The sequence below is a fragment of the Phoenix dactylifera genome, chromosome 9, assembly GCF_009389715.1.
Source record: "Phoenix dactylifera cultivar Barhee BC4 chromosome 9, palm_55x_up_171113_PBpolish2nd_filt_p, whole genome shotgun sequence".
Taxonomy (NCBI): Eukaryota; Viridiplantae; Streptophyta; class Magnoliopsida; order Arecales; family Arecaceae; genus Phoenix; species Phoenix dactylifera.
Window position 1 is genome coordinate 18,472,409 of NC_052400.1, and position 23,685 is coordinate 18,496,093.

General features: G+C 42.0%; 3 protein-coding genes across 4 annotated transcripts; 2 read left to right on the plus strand and 1 right to left on the minus strand.

Moving 5' to 3' along the window:
• The first annotated feature begins 340 nt into the window (after nucleotides 1–340).
• Nucleotides 341–6,571, plus strand: LOC103701283 (protein trichome birefringence-like 38). Its single transcript, XM_017846412.3, has 5 exons — nucleotides 341–734; nucleotides 846–1,017; nucleotides 4,784–4,959; nucleotides 5,081–5,239; nucleotides 6,084–6,571. Exons 1-5 carry the CDS (start codon nucleotides 460–462, stop codon nucleotides 6,376–6,378), a joined length of 1,077 nt encoding a protein of 358 aa, XP_017701901.3. The 5' UTR covers nucleotides 341–459; the 3' UTR covers nucleotides 6,379–6,571.
• A 43-nt stretch (nucleotides 6,572–6,614) lies between these two features.
• LOC103704093 (embryonic protein DC-8-like) lies at nucleotides 6,615–8,612 on the plus strand. Its single transcript, XM_008787281.3, has 2 exons — nucleotides 6,615–8,077; nucleotides 8,204–8,612. The coding sequence occupies exons 1-2, from the start codon at nucleotides 7,163–7,165 to the stop codon at nucleotides 8,246–8,248; spliced, it is 960 nt and encodes a 319-aa protein (XP_008785503.2). The 5' UTR covers nucleotides 6,615–7,162; the 3' UTR covers nucleotides 8,249–8,612.
• LOC103704232 (protein CHUP1, chloroplastic-like) lies at nucleotides 8,477–23,116 on the minus strand. Of its 2 annotated transcripts, none has more exons than XM_039130312.1 (6): nucleotides 21,411–23,116; nucleotides 20,948–21,079; nucleotides 20,690–20,871; nucleotides 20,467–20,590; nucleotides 8,890–9,024; nucleotides 8,477–8,796 (listed from the first exon to the last, which is right to left on the minus strand). In XM_039130312.1, the coding sequence occupies exons 1-6, from the start codon at nucleotides 22,602–22,604 to the stop codon at nucleotides 8,713–8,715; spliced, it is 1,851 nt and encodes a 616-aa protein (XP_038986240.1). In that variant the 5' UTR covers nucleotides 22,605–23,116; the 3' UTR covers nucleotides 8,477–8,712. The 2 variants fall into 2 exon arrangements, with proteins under 2 accessions (XP_038986240.1, XP_008785693.2); XM_008787471.4 differs by having other exon boundaries at nucleotides 20,479–20,590; nucleotides 21,411–23,112.
• Nucleotides 23,117–23,685: the final 569 nt, after the last annotated feature.

Sequence of the window (23,685 nt, forward strand, 5' to 3'; positions counted from 1 at the left end):
ACTGGAAGATGGTAGCGGTTACCACCAATATTACGCGGACCTACAGAATCTTCTGCAGGCACCGTCAAATAGCTTTCCTTTTTTTAAATTTAACATTTCGGAAAGTAATCATTGTCATTCAATGTAGATTTGGTTAATAGGGGAAAACGTATCATTTCTTGGATTCTTTCTTTCCTTTTTTGTTTTGGTAAAAAATCGCTATAGATTTTTAAGGGCAAAACGTGGCTACTCACGTCGCATTCTTGCGTATTGAGATGGAAGGTCAAATTGCGCAGCTTAACCTCTATAACGAAACTTATGCATGCCAAAAATGAGAAAGCAATGCAAGACAGACGTCTACATAGGCGACCGGTGGATACCTTTGAAGGGCCCCCACCCTAGCTACTTCCCTTCCCTCTTCCGCTCTTGGTCACAAATCTCTCTCTTCCTCCATCTCTATCCTCTCACCTTCCTCTCTCCATGGCATCCGGAGCCCATTTGGGCTTTGGTCCTCTCCTGCTCCGCTACGTTTCTTTGGTCCTCGTGGCCTCTTTGCGGCGAGTGACGGCGGGGAGATTGAGCCCGGCGGCGTGTGATCTGTTCAACGGGAGCTGGGTCTACGACGAGTCATACCCGCTCTACGACTCGGAGAGTTGCCCCTTCAATCGCCGCGAGTTCGATTGCCTCAGGTACGGCCGCCCCGATAAGCTGTACCTCAAGTACAGATGGAGTCCCAATGGCTGCGACCTCCCAAGGTGAGGCCCTCATCCTCCATTCCTCCCCTCTCTCTCTCTCTGTACGTCTCTCTATAATATGGAAGTGTTTGAAGTTTTAAGAGGGAATTAATACGGGGATTGGAGTTGTAGATTTGATGGCAGAGACCTACTGAGGAGGTGGAAGGGAAAGAAGATAATGTTCGTGGGTGACTCGTTAAGCTTGAATCAGTATGACTCGCTCCTGTGCCTTCTCCATGCGGCGGTGCCCAACGGGAAGACAAGCTCTACCGACACGGGGACGCTCAAGACGGTCACGTTTGAGGTTCGTGTTTCTGTCTCTGTTTCAGACTAGGATTCCATTGGTTCCATTGGATAGGAAATGTTGCTGTAGGGCCCATGCATACCTGCTTTAATTATGGAGAAATAATTGGTTCCATAAAACCAAACACACGGAAAGGAAAAAAAAAAAAAGCCAAAGCACCTCTTCCTTTATATTGATTTATGGTTGGACGACCCGTCTCCCAGCCAAAAGGTAGACTTTAAAACTTTCTCTTCATTAGGAGATTTATTGTGGATTGGTAATGCTAGCTGGACTTGAACAGGGACCAACTAATTGGACTCTGTATTTAGTGTTGGGAAAATGGCAGGTGGACCCAATTTGCACCTGAGTTATGCAAATATTTTTGGTGATCTACATGTTATTCTCAATGTTTTAGTATATCAGGAGCCCTAATGGTGTTTTAGCTCAAGAGATCGATCCATGTTTGGGTTCCCTTCAGTTTCTTACTCTCTCTCTTTTCCTAGTTTTTTTTTCCCTCTTATCCTTGTCTTCCCTTTGTTTTTTTTCATTTTCTTTGCTCTCCCATATCATGCATCTATCAAATGCATGACAAGTTCTCGTCTATTTGAAGAAGTAAAATTATCATCTTTACATGGTGTATTCGACAAGAGCTAAGACGTATTTACAAGCCAATCCACGTCCACACAAACTCCCAAAGCTACGTCTTTTCTATGTGGAAGTGGAGATTGTTGAGCCACTCCCACAAATTTAACACCCTAAATGCTTCCTCCTAGTGATGTTTCTACACAAATAAAATCACCACTTTTGCTCTCATAACAAATTAACAACAGTTATGAGTTTCAAAATATGTTGCACTAAAAAATTATTTTAATGGTTTTAGGCTATATTAGCAATTAAAACTAAATCTTAGAAAGTTCATGTATTATTCATGCATAGCTTCTATTAAACTTTTGCCTTCTGAGTACGTAATTTTCATATGCAACAGCAAGAACCCAAGGAACATTTTAGTTGAAAAGACTCCAAAGTATACTTGCCTAAGAAAATTAAATACGAAATAACATAATTTAATCATTACTAAACTGAATTATCTATTCAATCAAGCCAAGCATTGGTGCATCAATGGAGAAGACATACCGGCAATAGAGGCATATATATTGTGTTGTCAGAGCTTCAAAGGTTATACGATGAGTTTAAATGCTTGATTGATCATTTTATGGGGTAGATTTCGCAGGACAATTAATTTGTCGCATATAATTCATCAACCTGACAGAGCCATTAAAGACTTTTAAAACATCCTTTCAAACCCAGTGAATGCCAACGAAGAGTGCATGGTACATCAATTATACTAAGAAACTTGTCTCATACTGGCATTTGCTTATCTAACTAAAAGATAAAAAGTCTAAAGACATTTCTTTTGAACTAAACTCCGGGTTTCACGAGTGAAACTCTACTCCGTAGCTTGATTTTAAAGTAGAAACATGCTGCTATCTTTAACTGCATGTACGATAGCTGCTTGGGTGCTTGGTTATACACTCGATGCATGCCATGCATGTGGTGCACATATCCATGGTAAATGCCGAGGTGCATTTACGTGATTTTAGCCGTCGATTAGTTAATGAATGGCTTAGATCAAATTATGGCTAGCCACTCGCTAACCAGTTCTTTTCTTTTGTACATATGAGAAGAAATTGTTTTAATATCTCCATGGCGTGACTGAGGGAAAACATCCTCTTCCATCGCTCATGCATGGCAGTGGAGGCTGCGCCTTCACCGCTGAAGTACGCAACTACCAGAACCGTGCCATCGTCATATTCTCTCTTTCCCTCGCGGAGACAATCAGAGTCAGATCCGACCATCATTGAGGTGGTGGATCGATCATCGGTGACGGCCGGCCTTGAGGCCGTCGGATCCCGTGACGTAGGCCGCGACCACGACGCCTCTGAGGTTGGACGCGAAGGGGGCCATGTCTGAGATCCGGCGGGGGCAACCTGTGGTCGGAGAGGTCGAGGAGTGGCTTCCCGTCCGCCTCCACGAAACGGTGGACAGGGTGAAGCTCGTGGCCTCTCCTCCCGTGGGTGAGCTTCTGAAGGCGTCGAAGCCGTCGTCGGCCGTGGAATCGGAAGACAAGAAGAGCGGGGTCTTGGGCTCGGTGCGGATCGACTGGCATCAAATAAGCTTCTTGCCACCTCAGCTTTTCTTTCCACTAAGGTGGAGAAGAGGAGAACAGTTGTTCGCTGAGGTGGTGGACCAGTCCAATTAGGAACCAACACTCACAAACCAACCTACATTTCCTTTTTTTTTTTCTTGCGTTATTTTTTATTATTATTATCTATTTTTATAAGTGTTAACCTATAGTTGAACTATCCATCATTGAGCTAGAGGACTTGACAACCAATAAACCTATATAGGATGACTCCAAGTAGTTGTCCCTGATGAAGCTCTTGTGAAGAATTGGTTAATGGAGGAGATGACAAGTATAACCCTACCCAAATAATGGCCGAGATTTAAGAGTCCTATAGCTGATAAACATTAAAAAACATCATTGTTAGACCCTATATCTAATGCAGTCGTTTCACATACAGGTACAAGTTGCGATATCATTTTTTGGGATGCTAACATGCAACTTGCATACAATTTTGGTGTAAATTCCAAATAACTTTTCCCCCACTCTTTCATTCCTAATTGCAATTCCATGTTCTATATAATATACGGCTGAAAGAATCAAATGTTCTTGTAGGACAGCGTCCTTCTTCGTTTTGAGGAAATCAAATATGTCCATATTCAGTACGTTTCCGTAGGTGGCAATTCAAAGCATATTTGTGCTAATAGAATTAAATATTTATTCATAAATAAAGTAGCATCAAAGCTTTTGGTACCCACTCTATTGCTAGCTAGGAAGAACTCTTCCCGGCAAATATTGCGAGTTCTACCTCATTGTTGAACTACAAGTTAGCGTCTGCATTTTTTTTTTTTAAAAAAAGTATCATTAATCTTGAGTTGGCTACTACAAGGTTAGTGAAGGGTAACAAAGGTATTTTGAGGAAAAAAAAACTTATGCATGTTAGTTATAAATTGTACATAAACCAAAAAGGGGACTTCAAGCTAAAATTTTAATTTTTATCAGAGTGTGCAAATTTCAATTATCAAAATGATCTACATGATATCTTTGATTGAAAAACAACTAAAAGAACCATGCTTAATTAATGCATCCGCCTTTCGAGTCACCCAACCCAAGTCAGCGTCCGTTGGCTGTACAAGTCTACAGGAGACTACCATTCAATAGCATGCCTTTGGGGACCAAATGGAACACGGTCCACGTGCTTTAAGTTGGCTTCACAAAAGGAACGAAGAAGTACCATTGGAGCCGGATTCGGTACAAATTTTATGCTTGGTAGACGTTGCATGGGTTTTACGAGGCTCGAACAAAAGAAGCCCGTTCTTTGCAACGAAGCCTGGGATTTTAGCAAAGGGAAAGACCCCCTCCCCCTCCTCTCCCTGCAAAGCTTTTTTTTTTTCCACTCCAATCTACCATGATCGCTGAACATCATCTCTGTTTGCTCGGATGGGGTGGTTTTTTTTTTTTTTTTGCTTCTTTTGTCTCTCTCTGTGTGTGTGTGTGTGTGTGTGTGAGAGAGAGAGAGAGATGTATTAGTACTTCTTCCTTTTTATTAGAACCTCATCTCTAGGGCTCGCTAGGCTCCATGTGAGGGGTCCCAGATTGTTGTGTTAATTTTCTAGCATATACTTTTTGGCTCAAGAAATAAGCTAACATTGGGGATTGTTACAGGATTATAATGTGTCGGTGATGTACTACCTCAGCCACTACTTGGTGGACATTGTCAGGGAGAAGATTGGACGGGTTCTCAAGCTCGATTCTATACAAGGTGGTCGAGTGTGGCTCGGCGCCGACGTGCTTATCTTCAATACATGGCATTGGTGGCCTACAAGGGGACCCTCCCAACCGTGAGAACGGCATCCAAGCTCCTTTCTTTCTTTCTTGCTTGCTTGCTTTTTTGCACCGTCCTTATAACTATAGGACGGCCGATTACTCTTTATTTTTGGAGCTAAACACTTTGTGGTGCAGGTGGGACTTTATTCAAGACGGCAACAAGATATTGAAGGACATGGACCGCAACGAGGCTTTCTCTAAGGCACTGGCCACATGGGCCAGATGGGTGGACTCCAATATCTATCCAGCCACAACTCAAGTCTTCTACCAGGGAATCTCTCCGTCCCATTACCAGTAAGTCACAGCAGCATGTCGATTAGAAATTATCTCTGAGGACATCTTCTTACGGTCTGTTCTTGTTTTCGTAGTTATAAAGATTAGGGTAGACAATTGCCGGAACTTCGAATTTCATGACACAACGAACATCAGCCCCTAGCACATCTAGTTATAAGGGTATCAAGTTCAATGTTCATCTATGTTTTGAGGTAGTGGCATGTTGGGCTATTGTCGAGTGATTTCATCCCCGACAACTTTAAAGTCTCATGAAGTTTTCCTAGGTCAATGATTTGAATCTTGAGCGGTGTTATCCATTAAAATTTTAATCATGCGTAAGTTACCTCGAGAATTTATAGGATTTATGTCTCAACATTAGTCCACTAATTTACATGTTGGACTCCCTCCTAATCTCAAAAAAAAGGTCGCATGAGACTTGATATTCCTTGCATGATAATAATAAAATTTAAAAATATATAGTTTAAAAAAAACAAACAATTACCTATCTTACATAATCTTTTGCTGGAAAAATTTTTGTATGCCTTTAAATGTTTGTGCTTCTAGAAGCTCAAACATTTATTTAGAGGTGAAAGGAAGAAGCATAGGTAATATTTTTGGAGAAGGATGGGAAAATCACATAATTTTCTTATTTTCTTCTCCACCTTTTTCTTACTCACGCAATCAATTTTCTTGTAGTAGCTTTCACTATTTTATTCCAAGATTGCTTTCAGTTTTATCTCTCTTCTCCTTTCTCCCGATATTCAAGAATGCTTCTTTCAAATTTTTAACCAAAAAACAAAAAGAAATCAACCCTGTTTTTTATTACAAACATTTTTTTACTGACGTGTGATTATTTGGAAATTAGTGGACAGGATTGGGGCGGGTCGTACAGAGAGAGTTGTTCAGGGCAAAGACAGCCACTGAACGCATCAACATATCCTGCAGGGCCATTGCCGGAACAAGCCATCGTGAAGAATGTCTTGCGTACTATCTCGAAGCCAGTATATTTGCTGGATATAACCCTCCTATCGCTGCTCAGAAAAGATGCCCACCCATCAAAGTATAATGGTGTCCACTTCCAAAACGACTGCACCCATTGGTGTGTTGCTGGCCTTCCGGACACATGGAACCAGCTCATGTATGCGGCTCTTGTAAGCTGAGAGTGAGATGGCATATATATAGGATTCTTATGAAAATAGGTGGGCAAAGGTAACCATGCATTGAAATGAATAATGATTCGATTAATAATGATGCTTTGTGCTATAGGCCCTGATTGAGTTTGGATTGACCCAACCAAAATTGAGCTAGGATTCAAGCTGATATGTCTCGGATAATCCGACCCAAACCAAACTTGAATCCATATGAATATATAATATGCATATATTAAATATGATATGAGGGTCCACGTTGTATTCACTTTGTCATCTCTCTAGCTTATTTTGTTTTACTTTTAGATATTGTTCATGAACACATTAACATGTAACTTTGGCTGGACTGATCCAACTGGCCCAATCGCATCTAAGCCATGATTTTGAACTCGAGATTAAAAAATTGAGATCGGGTTGGGTTTGGATTGAGGTCCAAAGCGACATCCGACTCCGACGCAAACGAGGGTTTGGAGCCATGTGACTTTGCAGACCTAACAGTACACGTGGCTGCAGTTTGCACGGTCTCACCGTTCGTTGTTCAAACGTGTTGCGTCCTCGTCCATCATCCACGCCGTTCGCATCCGTGTCATACATCTTCAACTCCTCAGCATAACACGTGTGCCCGGCCGTCGCCAGGTGTCACCTAAAAGACCAGACCAACCGCCTTCAGGCGCCGTACGTGTCGGACCGCCGCCGCATTCTTCCTCTCCCCCCTTCACCCTCGCTTCCATAAATCCCGTTCCGCGCGCAGAAGAAAAAAGAACAATCGCGCTACCTTCCACGAATCCTTTCGTAGATGGCTTCCCAGCAAGACGTCAAGAAAGAATCCTCCATGGAAGAAGAGCACGCGGCGGAGAGAACAGGCATGTCTCCAGAGGAGATCGGCAGATACCGAGCCACCGCCCAGCAGAACTCCGTCGATGTCATGAGGGCTGCGGAGGAGCGCTACGAGAAGGCCAAGCATGCCGGCGCCTCCACCATCCATGACGCCAAGGAAACCGCCACCCATGGCCTCGCTGCCACCACGACTTACCTGGCCGCCAAGGGTACCGAGGCGAAGGGCACCGTCGCGCATGGGGCCCGAGTCGCTGCCGAGTATGCTGCAGAGAAGGGAACTGCGGCCAAGGATCATGCTGCAGAGAAGGCCCAGCAGGGCTACCATGCTGCCGTTCGGGGTGCCCGTGCCGCTGCCGATGTCGCTGCAGAGAAGGCTTCCGCTGCGAAAGATACTGCAATGGAGAAGGGCGGTCGACAGGGGTGTGATGCAGCGAAGGATACTGCAGTCCAGGCTGCAGTGAAGGCCAAGGATGTTGCTGCGAGTGCCGGTGGAAGTGCTGCGGATTATGGGAAGCAAGCCGCCGAGAAGGCCAGAGACGTGACGGTCAGCACCGGAAAGAGTGCAGCAGATCATGCGCAGCAGGCTGCAGCGAAGGCCAAAGACGTGGCAATAGAAACTGGAAAGAGTGCTGGGGATTATGCGCAGCAGGCTGCAGCGAAGGCCAGAGATGCAGCCGTGAGCACTGGTAAGAGTGCAGCAGACTATGCCCAAAAGAAGGCGGGGGGAGCCAAGGATGCAGCTGTTGGTGCAGGTCAGAAGGCTGGGCGCACAGGAGAGAGAACCAAGGAATTAGCAGAGGAAGCGAAGGAGACGGCCGAGGAGTCTAGCGAGCGACCCAAAGAACATGCTAACCAGAGATCTACTGAAGCAAAGGTATTCAATTATGACTCATTGAATTTATCTAAATATGGATTATTTCTCCTGTATGATACTAGGATAAAACCACGTATGGACTGGATAGCTTATGAAGTTGGGCGTATCTGCATTGTCGTTGTGCAGCGAAAGCTCGAGGAACAGACCCACAAGGCACAGGAGAAACTTTAGAATCCCTCACTCAGGGGAGAGGAGGCGGCTGTCATGAAAGAGGCTACCAAGAAACAAGGGAAGACGGAGCATGAGCTGGAAGGAAAAGAAAGATAAGGCAGAGGAAGCGGAAGAGGAAGAGGAAGAGTGCAGGCACTATTGCTGCTGGTGACCTGTTTGAAGTTGGGTGCGGCCGGAATCGAGCAGCCCAATCTACCAAGGAACTGGTTATGGGAAGAGAGGAAATAGTGAATAAATAAATACAAATGCATTAAGCAACAGGTAGTTTGAACTTTTCAGCTTTCCTTGTTGTAAACTTGGTGTCTTATAATGATGTAAAATAGAATGGTGATAAACATATAAATAAAATGGCTCTAGCAACAGCACAATGTGGCCCCGTCTTTACACAAAAAAAACTGCTTGCCAGTCTAACAAGATGTCGACCTGCACGCTTCTGATGATGGTTTCGGGCCGGGCTTTTGGCTTTAGCACTGGTTACGGAGGGAACGAGCTTTATCTTTTAGCTCCTGGAATGCTCGCATTGTTTCGACATCAAAACCTCCTGCAAACTGGAAATAGCCAAGAGAGTTTTGTTTAAAAACGGTTAAAATTGAAAGTATGATGGCCATCTCCCAGGAGAGTTTCCAACTGCGTGCAAATACCTGGTGCACTCTGAAGGCAAATCTAACACCCTGGAGCATGAGCTCCTCCTCTTCAGGACCGCCTGCTATGGCCTCCAGTTCAGAAGAGACTCTTTTCATGTATTTCATCGCCAGTTTCCCTGAAGCTAGCTTGATCTGCATGATGAATCCCATGTCAGATGTTAGGATCCAGTACACAAGTTAGCATCTCAAACATTGGGAGCCCATTTTGGATGTATCCTTTCAGAAGCAGGAGATGCATAAAAAGAAATATACGACTGTTACGTTCCAGAAGAGCTCGTGGACAGAAAATGAAGGTTGCACATCCTTTGAAAATCCTACTGGATTTATATAGGTGAGACGGTGAGAATTTCTGATATGATTTACACTTCAGAAGCTTGCCTTTTGGTTATGTACTCTGACAGGAGATGCTTCTATACAGTGCCTAGAAACCTTATGAACAATTAAGAGATGTTTCTACTTGAGCAGATTTTCAGAGAATATACCATTTCTCGTTAACCATTGATTTTGACTGCTTTATTGGGAACCAAACATTTAGGCTAATATTTCCCCGCAAATGAAAGTATTTTTTTATCAAAAGAAAGCTGAAAGGTATTTAATTAAAATTCAAGTGCATCCAAACCAATCAAAGTTGTAACCAATGTTCAAATGTCTTGGTTTGTCGAATTTCACTTAAGGTTTTAGCTGACCTAGAAGGTAACATGTTCTGATGAAACCGATTCAGGGAACCTTTAGCGCCTATTATCACACTATAATTTTACAAAGACAGAAAAGTATCTCTTGATTTCAACAATACAGGTTAAAGATTATATTAAAAATTACTGCACTCAAATAATAAGCATCAGCAATTGCTACATCAATGAGATGACTTTTAATGACGCAATTTTATATTTTCCTAACCTTCAGTAGATAAATATAGCTTAAATTATAAAAAGAAAAGTGGAAGATATGATTTTGCAAGAAAGGTTTTGTGTCATAGGCATATTATGTAATTTATATCCTATCCTTTTAAGCAAAAATTCACCTAGATATTTCTACCTCAGAGCTTAGTGATCTTGCATATAGAAATGCAAGTGTACCATGAATTTGAATTTAGCCACCAAAAACGCATAGAACACATAACAGTCCGCTTCAAACTACAAAAAGGAAAAATAGAACAGGTCAAACAAATATTAAATGTATCCCAGATTTGTAGGACCTTAGCAGCTCTCCAGCTGATTAAACGCCTACTAATTTTAATAAAAACCCAAAACAATGTACGAGGCCCCTTAAGCAAGTGGTGTCAGTAAATATGTCTCATTGGTCATTGTAGAAATTCAATGATTTCATTGACTATTAGATATAGCACACTCTGAAAGGGCTTGCAGAGGGCAAGTTAAGAAAAGAAAGGAAAAAAACAATATGAAAGCCATCACCCTGTTCAGCATTTGTGAAGAACTGTGTGTTCAATTTTGCATGGCATCGAGCAAACAAATTCCTTGTTGATTTGTTTATTAAATTATTTTCTCCCTGTTCACCTGCTACATTCTTCTGCCAATGGCTCTTTGTAAGTAAATATTTCTACTTTTGATGATCATAGAAGATATCTACAGATGAAGTACCAAGGTTCAGTGCTTTCAGCAAACTTGACTGCTTCTTTTAGTAATAACTTGTTCATCATGTGCGGTGCGCATGCCCCGTATGGTTTCTGATGAGCATTAGTAGCCCTTTGGTCCTTTTGAGCCCTATTTCAAAAAATTTCTACCATATCCCTTTATTTCATGTGGAATCATGAAACTGAAATAATGAAATTGTCTGGTGAAAAGCATGAGGTACCTCTAATACTACAGATTCTAAGGAAACATCTCTTAATTTACCAAAAAACATTGAATGTAAAACACCATTTTATTTCATGTAGTATGTCAAAGTTAAACCCCCATTGTAAGAGAGATTTTTCATGGTTCTACAGGAAAGGGTGAAAGTTTTAAATTTGGTTTCAAGGATTTTGAGGGGAACGCACCTCCACCTAACTATGACCTGGGACAGGAAGAGAAAGACTGATTTTTCTGGCAGGCTTGATCGAGTAAAGCCGAAAAAAAGAAGAGAGATATGAGCATCATTTTCTAAACTCTATGGGAAACAAGAAAAACATCGATAACTATGATATGTATTTCTCATATATGTAATATAAAACTAACAGCGACATTCTTTGCCATTTTTGATTCTATTTACCTCAAGGATGTTGCTAAACTTAAACAACACTTTCAAGATAAACTTGGGATAAGTGAGTCAAGACCAAATATCAGATTGACGAAGGGCTCTCCAAATCTTTAAAATAGGAAAGTGCCTAGCAAGCTGGTTTGGGAGCAAAACCCCAGAGAGATGTAAAACAGTTGGAACACTACCTATATAGAAGATTTAAGCTAAAAACTAAAAAATAATTTCAGAATGGCATGAGAATTATCTAATAGCGGTTCGAGCAAAGGCAATGAAATCATCCCGAACCGGGCGGTTCGGAACGTATCGAGCCTTACCGGCAGCAGACCAGGACAATTCCGGCAACCGAAACGAAAAGCATCCGACAGAGGGACAGAAGAAGGAAAGAGGAAGTGAGCATGGGGGAGGGAGAGAAAGAGGAAAGAAGAGCGAAGGCCAGCGAGCGCGTGGAGGGAAAGAAGGAAAGAGAGAAAAGGAGAGAGTGAGCGAGGGAGGGAGGAAGAGGGAGAGGAAGGAAGAGCGGAGGCCAGAGGAGCCCCTCCTCTGCTGCCCTCCGTGCGCTCGCTAGCCTCCACCAGCCACCACCACCCTCTTTCTCCCTCCCTCTCTTTTCCTTCTCTCTCTTTTCCTCTCTCCCATTCTCCCTCTCTTCCACCTCCTCTACTGTATCGATACAGGCTCGACACGGAACGGTATGGAGGCATACTAACCCGTACCGTCAGGCAACCGGTCCGGGCCTCAATTCTGGCACTGCAGACCTTGGGTTCCCGTATCATGTTTAACATGGATTTATGAGCCAACTTTCTTTGCCAAATAGACAAGATATGAAGGACTCACTCTTTAATTATAGTTGAACCAAATAAAAACTCATATTGGATGTTGCAAGTCTTAAGAATCTTGAAGTGTAAGTCTCATGGTTGGCAACTTGTATCATGCCATCCAAAACTTGAAGTTGTGAAGCGATGCAAGTAACCATACTCAACAACCACTTCTTTTATGCTTTTGGACTATTATTTGCTTCTAAGACCATCTTAGATAGCATCTCCATTAATCATTCTCCAAGCATCTCCATTAATCATTCTCCACTGTAACCAATACCAGGCCTCTTTTACTGACAATTTTGCGTACATATTTCCTGACTACAAATTGTAGTTGTTCCCAATATGCATAAGCTACCTTCCTGGTGACAAAGCACAGGTCAATATGACGAGTGTATTAGAAATCTTGATCAAGCCTTTTTCTATAGGAGGAAAATTCCCAAAATCTCATCTCCTCACACAAGAAGGAATTTAAGAAACGGCCTAAAGAATTGATTAAGACATCCTGATGGGGACCCAAGATCAGAAAGCAGCATGACTTAGGGAATTTTTTTTCTATTAGAATTAATTTTAGTTGTCATTTTTTAAAAAATTTTATGCCTTTTTTTAGGGTTTATAATAGATCATTTAAAATCAAGGGCAAAGGTTAAAAGATCTAAAAGTTTACTTAAATAGCCTGATGAGCAAGAAAGTCAAAAAATCTTTGGGGTTTTCTTTTACATTAAATATGAATATTAAATTATCTAATCAGGTTTTTTTTGCAAAATATGCCCGAAAAAGAATGAAATTTTGAATTTTTTTTCTTTTAATGCTTGTGGTGTAATTGCACAAAAAAGGTGTGAGGCCTTCAAACTCTGAGTATGATTCCTATGTCACGAGTAAGTCCAGTATGTACCTTTCTTCTCTCACTTATTATTGTTCAGAAATTCCATGTTTTTCATATTTTCATATTCTTTTACATATGATTCGGTTTTCTTTATTTTCCTTAAAACTTAAGTTTAGGAATCATCCTTTATCTTTGCCTTTATTCTTTTAGTGATAATCTATGTTTACTTTTAGTTCTTCCTTGTTTCTTTCGCATATATTTCTGCTTTCCTTACTTTTTATTCCTATTGGTTTTTGGTCTTTTACTAATAATCTATGTTTACTTTTAGTTCTTCCTTTTTTCTTTACATTTTGTTATGCTTTGCCTACTTTTCATTCTGATGGGTTTTCCGTTTCAGTTGCTCTTTCTTACAGGTGTGAGCATTGCCAAAAAGAAAATCAGATTTTTCGAGAAATTCCAGCAAACACTTGATTTTGGTTATTCGATCGTGTAAACCCTTAACAACTAGATTTAGACCCTAGAATCCTATAGCCTAGATTAGATAGCAGTCATCCATTACCTATTTTCTTCAAAAACATGATATTGGTAGTTCTGTTTATTGAAAACTCAGGTCTCAACCTGAAATTTCAGCACTTCAAGTTTCAGCCCTACCAATAAACCCTCATACATTCCCTTCTTCCATAGACTGTCCCACAACAGTTTTGATTATGGCAAAGGCATAACTTAAAAGAACCACCTTTATGGGTACATATTAGGAATTTGAGGAAACACTTTCCTCCTATTTGACTCTGGTTCATCCTCAGATTTGAGGAAACACCTTTCTCCTACATTTCTCTACCTCCAATTCTCTCTTGAACCTCTCGTCTTGAAAAAATCAATCCTAGAGAGCATATCTTCTTCTATTCTCTGTCTTTAATTTAAGCTATACAACCTCTTTGTTATCTCTCACAGGATGTCATTATCTATACCAAACCCTGTTTTAGCCCTTGGAATGATACCCAAACATTTGGTACTATTAGCATCCCTCATATGCCATGAAAATTTCGAAATAATTTTTAGATTACAGCGGAAAAACATATGAGGGATTCGTTCATCGCATGAACGTGTTTTAAAACCTTTCGTTTGTAGATAGATTAGGATTAAATTATTTTGAAATATTTTAAAATCATTAAGAAGATCAGATCTTCACCTTGTGCGGGTAGATGGTCTCCATAAATCTGATTTACGTGATATTTGATGAGGGTTCAATGGAAGCCGCACATGCGTCCGGCCTTTACAAGTATCCACACGAAATACTGACTCGATCGAAGCCTTTGGATCTCACCGGGGTGCTAGCTCCCTTGCAGAGATGTCTTTAGATGGCTGAGGTCCTCTCTTTTGAATCAACCTTTGATTGGCTTGAGAGAAGGAAGAAGAAGGAAATGCCAAGAAAGAAGAAACAAAGGCTCTTCACAGCCTTTTCTTTTTCTCCTACGCTGGACCCAAGGAAGAGGAAGAAGAAGGCCACCCCACCCTTTCTTTTTCTCCCTTTGCTCTTGCGGCTGGAAGGAGGAATGAGGGGAGGAGGGGTGCTGCCGAAATGCCTTGAGAAAGCATGAAAAATGCTGGCCGAAATCACCTCTCCCTTTTGAAATGCAAAGGGATAAAGATGAGCTCCTATTTTTTAGGAGCTCATCCTTATCTCTATTTCATGCCACCTAGGAGGGGCGTGCGCCCCTCCTTTTTCTCCCACGCATGGCTCAAAGGGAGGGGCATATTCCCTTCCCTCTTATCCATTTAAATCTGCCACTTAATCAAATTAATGGGTGATTTAATTTGGGTCTAGTGCATGAGTCCAATCCTAGTCAAAATAGGACTTGTATGAACCCATTTCAATTTCCTTCTTATCCTAATATAATTAGGATTTAATTGAACCATGACTCTATTGAACTCTTCAATCCTAATCCAATTAGAAGTCATTTAATTAATTAGATTAAAATTAAAATTAATTAGGACTTGAGAAAATTCCAATCTAATCAGGACTTGTTCAAATTTCAGCCCTAAGACAATTAGGACTTTAGAAATCCTACTCCAAGTAGGACTCTAATTTAATTTGAAATCCTAATCCAATTAGGACTCCAAAGATCCTACTCCAAGTAGGAATCATGATCAAGTCCAATTAATTAAATCCAATTAATTAAATTAAATTGCAATCCGATTGTAATTGTTCCTTCTTTTAACCACTAACTCTTAGCGGGTTAACCATTTATCAATCTAATTGATTATTTGTGATTCCTAACCACATTCAACCATCGGATCGGTCAATACCTCTAATGTGTGTGACCCCATAGGTTCTATTATGACTGTTAGTGAGATATATTGCGATCTCTATCACAATATCATTGAAAACTCCTTTGAATGGGTTGAAACAATTTTAACTCAACTCATCAGGGTTCATCGACCATCAAGATGATCCCTGTGAGTCTCACCATTCACCAGTGACACCTAGCAGTATGTAGTGGCCACCCAGCAGAATAGAATGATGAACCTCTAGGTGCAGTTATCGTATGATACAGTCTTTCTATCGTGGATCCTTACAGACCGGAGGTCATAGATAACTCGTCAAACCCCGTCGTCTGTCATATGTCTAGATTTATTCGACTTGAGTTCGATAGTGGAAAACTCTTTCTCCACTTTATATTAGTGCCCTGACCAAGGTCTTAGAACTCAGTCTAATAAATCACATAGGATCACTTCTCTTCTATCAAGGTCGATAGATTCCATGTAAGTGCATACCTTACTCCTACAGTGAACCTACTGCAGCCAATCTACACAACAAGGACCCATATGACTAGAGACCATGTATATGTACAGTCAAACTACAATAACCTCACTGTGAATAGCCGAAGCACCGCAGGTCAAAGGACCAGTCACTACTGCAACATCAAGCAAGTCACTGACGAGTGGATAGACATCCAAATGACTTCTGGTCTTGGTCACGCTCAGTACCCTTGTTCTCTAACAAGCACCTGCACTCTCACTTCAGTGTCCCTACACTGTGGACTCGAGTCTCGTTCATCCATAAGGAAAGTAATCTGTGCACTGATCGGATCGATCACCGTCCTCGTGATGATCCATTGATCAGAAGCATTTAGAAATTAATCACCAATGATACATGGCTCAAATTCTCAACTCTTGAGAATATGTATCATCATCTTATTAATTCCTTGGACGATTCATAGACACATAAATAATATGAATGAAAAAATGCCCATTTATTATTCAATAATAATAAAGTCAAGTACAAATTTATGTCCCAAAATTAATAATGTGTTAGCCAGATTGGCTTCTAGGGCATACATCTAACAATCTCCCACTTGCACTAAAGCTAATCAGCTATATATCTAAGTCCCATCTTCTCAAGGTGGGCTTCAGTCTTCTGCTGACTTAGCTGCTTAGGAGCGGGTCTGCCACGTTGTCCGTGGAGTCTACTCTCTGCACCTCGACATATTTCTTCTCGAGGTAGTCGCGTATAAGGTGAAAGCACCGCTCTATGTGCTTGGACTTCTGATGAGACCTTGGCTCCTTAGCAAGAGCTATGGCGTCATTATTATCGCAGTAGAGTATGATAGCATCTGATGGCATTACATCTAGCTCTGCAATGAATTTCTTGAACCAGAAAACTTCCTTTGCAGCTTCAGAGGCGGCGATATACTCAGCTTCCATGGTAGAATCAGCAATGATCGATTGTTTGGAACTCTTCCAATTAACTGTACCACCATTGTACAAAAATACATATCCAGATGTAGACTTTCTATCATCAATATCAGTCATGAAATCTGAATCTGTGTATCCTTCTACCTTTAACTCTGATGATCCTCCAAAAACCAAGAATAAATCTTTAGTTATTCTCAAGTACTTAAGAATGTTCTTCACAGCTGTCCAGTGCTCTTCGCCTGGATTCGACTGATATCTGCTAGTGACACTCATAGCAAGGGCTATATCAGATCGTGTACACAACATGGCATACATAAGGCTCCCTATTGCAGAAGCATAAAGGATCCTGCTCATGCGTTGAATCTCTTCAGATGTGTTGGGGCACATCTTCTTGGAGAGATGAATCCCATGCTTTAGGGGTAATAGACCCCTCTTGGAGTTTTCCATACTGAACCTCTTCAGTACCTCCTCTATGTACATTTTCTGTGATAGGCCAAGCATCCTTTTAGATCTATCCCTATAGACCTTTATCCCCAAAATGTAGGATGCTTCCCCAAGGTCTTTCATTAAGAACTCTTTTAACAACCAGACCTTGACCGAGGTTAGCATAGGAATATCATTCCCTATTAGGAGGATGTCATCCACGTACAGTACGAGGAACACGACAGCACTCCCACTAACCTTCTTGTAAACACAGTTCCTCTTCGTTCTTGATGAAATCAACCGATTTGATCGCATCATTAAAACGAGTGTTCCAACTCCGAGATACTTGTTTTAGTCCATAGATGGACCTTTGCAGCTTGCAGACCTTGTGATCACCATCACTGGAAGTGAAATCCAAAGACTGCTCCATATAGATATCTTCATCAAGATATCCATTCAGGAAAGTAGTTTTCACATCCATCTGCTATATTTCATAATCATGAAATGCTGCAATGGCAAGCAATGTTCGAATAGATTTCAGCATGGCTACAGGTGAAAAGGTCTTCTGATAGTCAATGCCTTCGCGTTGACTATACCCTTTCGCCACTAGCCTTGCCTTATAGGTCGCTACTTTTCCAACCGAACCTATCTTCCTTTTATGGATCCATTTACATCCAATAGGTACTATACCTTCTGGTGGATCTACTAAGGTCCAAACTTGGTTGGAATACATGGAGTCTATCTCTGACTTCATGACTTCCAGCCATTTCTCGGAATCGATATCAGATATCACCTCGTTGTAGGTATTGGGATCTTGTACATGTTCCCTATCTTCCATGAGGAACATTTCCTTTGTATCCTCTACTAGTATACCTAAGTATCTATCGGAAGGATAGGAGACCCTACTAGATCTACGAGGTGGAGGAGGTACTACGTATACTGGCTCTGTATGAATAGGTTCTATAGGATCCATGACTCGTTGCTTTTCAGAGACTCTCTCTTCAAGCTCAATTTTTCTCCCACTGCCTCTATCAAGGATAAACTGTTTTTCCAAGAAGACGGCATGTCGGCTCACAAATACATTGTGATCCTCTGAGACGTAAAAATTGTATCCTAATGACACCTTGACCCAATCTGACTAATAGTGGTAATTCCAACAGGAATCAAAATTAGAACAGAACTGTCATGGCAATCAAATCACTGTATCCCGATACTGAAAAAAATCTGAATTAATAACTAATAACAGGATATAGGCTACAAAACCCCGTGACCGCTCATACATCTTTGCCCTTTTCTATGCATTTGCTAATCCTTCCTTGTTGATTATTGATTCTTCATTGTCCAGTGTAGTGAATCCTTGGCTTGCCTCCTCATATTTATGTTAGTACATCTTTCTTTATTGATGACAATCAATTCAATGGCCTCATGTTCGTTGAAGCGGGCTTATAACTATGTTAGTTTCTTTATGACAAAGATTCGAGTTAAAATGGCACGATGAATCTTTGAAAAAAAATTACAGGTCCTCTATCACAGAAATAGCTTATGGCTAAATCTTTAAGAACCTTTAAACTATTTTCAAACAATAATATGATTTTGGCTCTGTCTTTATGAATAATTAGCTCTCTATTATTAATTATCTCAAAAGTTTTATTTCAAAAGATCATGTAACCTAACATGTTCTAGATAGTCATTTTTTCCATGGTTCATCCCAAACAAAGGTCAGAAACATTATAATTAAGAATTCTTTTTCTAAAGGATCCTTTAGAATTTACCAGATACATTACTATTGGTAGACTAGCACTCTCAACAATCCTAAACTTGGAATTGCTATTGTTTCAATCTAACAATTCTTCTAGTCCATTTTCACTGCAGTCTAACTCCCGTCACTTCAAAAACATTTGCCTATCATCAATGCCAGATCTGATTCTGCTACTGACAATTCCAGGATCTTCAGTAGCTCATACATTTGGCATAGATGACAATATAATGGAAAAGGGCTCCTATTTAGGGAAGTTAATATGTTAACATCATCTAGCATAAGATGATAGCATAACATAAACATTTCAACATGATCCTGAAATTGAACAGCACAAGGTGGTGGCGGAAATCATTCGACATATATTTATGTAATAAGCATTGTATGCAACAATAAGGCCACTTCAGAGGGACATACACCTCCTCATGCTACATAACGGAGGAGACTTCTATGTATGTTACACATTCCCTTAGTATCTCTATAATAAGTCCCCTGAGATTGTGGATCCTTTATCATCTCTTTTAATTAGTTTCTAGTTGTTTAACTAGAAAACAAACTCTTATTCATCTAATCCTAACTTAATCAGATCATGAACACACCATTTTCGCTTTCTCTGAAAGAGGGTTATCTTTTTTATATTGTATCCATTGTCAACAGCCAAAATCACAACCATCTTCATTTGCACCTTTGCGCGCACCCAAAGGAAATTGATGATCAATCCTCAAATTCTATATAAATCATATTAACCAACATAACACATTCCACATTCTCTTTGCATTTAGTCAATAAAAATAAATTCTTCTCAAAGATTTGCAGCCAGTAATGATCAAGTCTCTGCAGCATTCTTTTTGTTTTCAAAATCCACCAAATCTATGAACCCTTTAGAATCCCTGGGTTCATCTCCTCCCTTCTAAATTTTAGCTTTTAGGGTGACTTAGTTAATAAATTGATGCAATTATGAGATTTATATCTAACTTGCATGAAATCCATGGGCTTTTTTAAATCTTTTTTTTTTTCTACTTTGCTGCTTGTCAGGCGTGATCAAATTCAAACAGAATGATGGTCTGAGAAAATAAATTAACTTAATTTTCAGAAAGATAAAGAAGTATCAACAAGGAATCAACCACTTTGACAAGCTCACCTCCTTGCACCACAAACATGGGTGCAACTACACAGTTTCACATTTCTTCTCTTACCCTCTTAATTTCTGATCAGCTTATATAATGAGTCGTAGAGGCTAAGATCTATAACCTCCATCTGATTACCAGTCATAATCAGATGCATATTATTCAGATGTCAATTTATTCACGCCAAGCCCAACTGCTCCATTTAGGAAGCATACCCTGGCTTCTTGAAAGAAAGGAAAGGCAATGTCAAGCGATTTATTCAATAACAATGATGTCAATTATTGCGGTATGCTTCATCAGGATATCAATGTGGATAACTAGGATCAAAATGGAACCCAGAAAAAATAACTGTGAATTATAGCAAGGGCCTGGGATATGACAAAGCTAAACGCCTAAACCCCTTGTTTTCCAGCTATGTAGAGCAGAAATTCTGAGATCGCATAGTTTCTGCCACGTGTCCTACATACTGCCAGACGGAGAAGAACAAAGTTAGCAAAAGACGCTAGGCGTCCACCTCACATTCACGTGAACGCATGCTCACGTGCATCGAGAACCAAAGGCCCATTACCCAGATCTCTGTTTGTCCTTTGTCTTTCTTTTCTTGTAACACTATCATTTGTCACCTAGTTGGCCCCATACTCCCCCTTTCTTCATCAAGTCATTATAAACTTTATTAACTATACGTTATGTAAAGCACTGGTCTGGAAATAAAATTTGATAAAAGAATAGGGCGACCTCGTAAAGTACCTGACTGACGAATCCAGTCTCCAGCATCCATTCCGAGGGGATCCGAAACCCCTTGTATCTGATCGTCGCACTTTCTCGAACACGTGACAGGTTGTAAACCCCTTGCTCTAACCTGTTGTAGGATATTAAGAACATTTTGATGAGGATTTTTTTTTAAAAGAAAAAAAATCAAATCGCTTCTAGATCGATAAAGAAAAGATGGTGTAAATACTTCTCGAAAAGGGCTTGCATCTTCTTGAGAGCAGAAGCGCAGCACTGGCGGGTGTCGTCGCGGAAGGACGACGCCTCGGACTCCAACTTCTTTAGATCGCAGTAGCCGAACGCGGCTTCTCGCATCGCGTCCGCCTTGTGCTCCGGCCAGTCGAAGTGCTTCAGCACCGCCCTCTCGTCCACCTGGCATTGCCGTTTCCCAGTCACTGACCTGGGGCCCGATGTTCAATTTTATTATAAAGACGGTAACGAAGAATACCAGGAAAGAGAGCTCTTCGTCGAGCCATTTGACGAAGGCGACCACGTCTTCGATGCTGGCGAAAGCGGCGTTCTCCACCTCCTTTATGAGGAACCTAATAAAATCCCCCTGCGTCTCCACGTCCGTCTTTATCTGTAACAGCGTGACATGAAAAGCAGTCAAAAAGAACTGGATTTGCTGCGGCTTATCTAACAACAAAACCAATAGAGAGACAACTGACGCGTAACACGTACGCCAGACGAGGTTCAAGATCAAATAAAGGCGGGGAGGGATATGGGATAATGGGACTGGGGAGTGAACCAGATCGAACCAAGTCGTGACCTTGACTCAATGACGACCATGTCCCCGTCACGAAAGAAAGGGCAATTTGGCAATTTAAACAGAAGAGATTCACAGGAGCCTTGGTGACGGTGACGCTACGATAGTGCTGGAGAGGAGGCAAGGAGACGGTGACGGGACTTACAGCGAGGAGGTAAGCGGATCGGTTCTCGATCTCGCCGATCATGTTCCGCGCGTTGGCGGCGGCGGGCGCGTCCGGCACTCCGCTTCCGGACTCCCGCTTCGAGTCCCTCCGCATCAGCGAGTGGTAGAACTCCACCACCTCCGGCACCCGCCTCACGGACGCCGCCGCCGATCTTGACCCCTTCGCAGGAGGCGGCGGAGGCGGAGGCGGAGGAGGAGGAGGACGTGCTCTGGCTCCCGGCACCGGCGGCGGTATCGGCGGCAAGCCCGCCAATTTGGGAGCTTTATTTCTTGTAATAGCGGTCGTCTCGGAGGTAGACGAGGATTCCGATGAGGACGAAGAGCATGTGGGGATGGAGGACATAGAGGGCATCGGAGGTGGTCTTGGAACCCTGGGAGCTCGAGGTTTTGAAATCTCTTGTCTATCGCCGCGAGATTCTTGGGTCCTCTCGGTTTCCCCTTCCTCTGCCTTAGAATCCATAGGCTCCGGCTTCTGAATCTCTTGACTTGAAGCAAAGCCGATGGTTTTGGGGCCTTTTTTCAAGTTCTTGAGAAGATTTGATCTCGCGGAGGCGTCGATGAGCCCCTGGAACCTCTGGGACGAGGAGCACTCGTCGGTCTCCGCTGTCCCGGCGGAGAGCCTCCTCGAGTCGCCGGAGCTCTGCTCCAACACGGACGTCCTTCTCAGCTCCACGATCTCCGCCTTCAGTTCTTTGATCCTCCCCTCCTTCCGCCGGCCTTCCTCCTCTTCGTCCTCGATCTTGGACCGCAAGCTTTCTACGTCGAGTCGCAGTGCTTCCTTCACCGCCTCCAAGCGCTCGGTCCTCTCCTTGAGCCGGCCGAGCTCGTCGTTCTTGAAGGAGATCTCCTTCTCGAGGAAGGGGACGATGGCGACGGTCTCTTTGAGGATCTTCTGCTCGAGGAGCTGGGTGCGGAGGCGTGACTCCTTCTCCTGGAGCTCCTCCACGAGGCGGAGGAGCTCGGCGACGTCCGGCGGCCGCGGCTGGACCTGGGCGGAGGAGCGGGGGAAGTAGACGCCAAAGGATCGGGCGAAGACGGCGGCACCGCCCTTGAAGTTGGAGGGTGGAGCCTTCTGGGAGCTCGGGGACGACGAGGACCGCGAGGGCGTCTCCGACTTGGGCGTCACCGGGCTTTTCTGGAACCCCATCGCTGCCTTGACCTTTCCGGCCACCATCGCCCTCGTCTCTTATCCCTCTCCTCTTTATACTATCTCTAGACCGTTCAATCTGAATCAAACGATGGTAGCGGCTCCAGGCTGAAGCGGCGAGTCCGGTCTCGGAGTCCTTTTGTGTCGTGGCGGAGATACGAAGGGAGTGGGAGGGAACACAGAAGTCGAGGAACGGTCTGCTTTCTTTCTTTTACTTTCTTGGATCCAAAGTTTTGAAACGAGGGGGGAAGTTGCCCAAAAAAAATGACGAGGGAAGACTTCCTGGAACGGAACAGATATGGCGCTGGAAGAGCAACGGCAGGACGATGCGGTGGGGTGCGATCAGCTGTTTTGGCCCGGATACCAAAATACCCTGCCATGACATGTCGCCATCGTAGCGCACAAAGAAATGCCCGCCTTTCTAATCGATTTATGGCTCTTTAATATTATATTAAAACTGCAGGTAATTTATTTGTTTAGGATGGGCCTGAACATAGCGGGAGGTACATCTGGTGCTACTTGTAGGACGGAAACCAAAAAATAAGATAGGGTCAAATCTGATAATAAATGAAACATTGGAGTTTATATTATATTGCTTATTGAATAATACTTTTATTTTTTTTGGGGAAAATAGAGACCCAAGCCCTTAAAAAATCAGATCCATAAACACCTGCCATTAACAGACAAGTAAGCTTAGGTTAAAATGGACCTCGCTTTTTCAGCAAATGACTGCTTGAGTTACCGCTGATGCCATAAAATCGATCATTTCTTGTCATTATTTAATATATTGATCTTTTGGGTTAGTAGACTCTACCAAGCTGGGGGAAACTGGAAGAGATTTAAAATACTAATCATCATGTATTTAAAATTCATTTGTTTCGTGAAAAAAATTTTACCGCATAAAAAAATAATTTTTAAAAAGTTGATATCTGAATATATTATATTTGAGAAAATGATTTTGATATATTTGATTCACTACGAGTATTTTCTTTCTTAAGTAAGTTGTGTAAAGTATCATTTGTATTTTTAATAAATTGACTAAAATAACATAATTAAGTTTCTAGAATTAAGGGTATTTTTTTTAAAAGTAGATTTTTCTTGATTCCAA

Coding starts and splice junctions, on each gene's coding strand:
- LOC103701283 (XM_017846412.3), top strand. CDS start 460: ATGGCATCCGGAGCCCATTTGGGCTTTGGTCCTCTCCTGCTCCGCTAC. Junction 735..845: donor AATGGCTGCGACCTCCCAAG/GTGAGGCCCTCA, acceptor TTGGAGTTGTAG/ATTTGATGGCAGAGACCTAC. Junction 5,240..6,083: donor ATCTCTCCGTCCCATTACCA/GTAAGTCACAGC, acceptor TTTGGAAATTAG/TGGACAGGATTGGGGCGGGT.
- LOC103704093 (XM_008787281.3), top strand. CDS start 7,163: ATGGCTTCCCAGCAAGACGTCAAGAAAGAATCCTCCATGGAAGAAGAG. Junction 8,078..8,203: donor AGAGATCTACTGAAGCAAAG/GTATTCAATTAT, acceptor GTCGTTGTGCAG/CGAAAGCTCGAGGAACAGAC.
- LOC103704232 (XM_039130312.1), bottom strand. CDS start 22,604: ATGGTGGCCGGAAAGGTCAAGGCAGCGATGGGGTTCCAGAAAAGCCCG. Junction 21,080..21,410: donor GATCCGCTTACCTCCTCGCT/GTAAGTCCCGTC, acceptor ACGCTGTTACAG/ATAAAGACGGACGTGGAGAC. Junction 8,797..8,889: donor TTGCCTTCAGAGTGCACCAG/GTATTTGCACGC, acceptor GGCTATTTCCAG/TTTGCAGGAGGTTTTGATGT.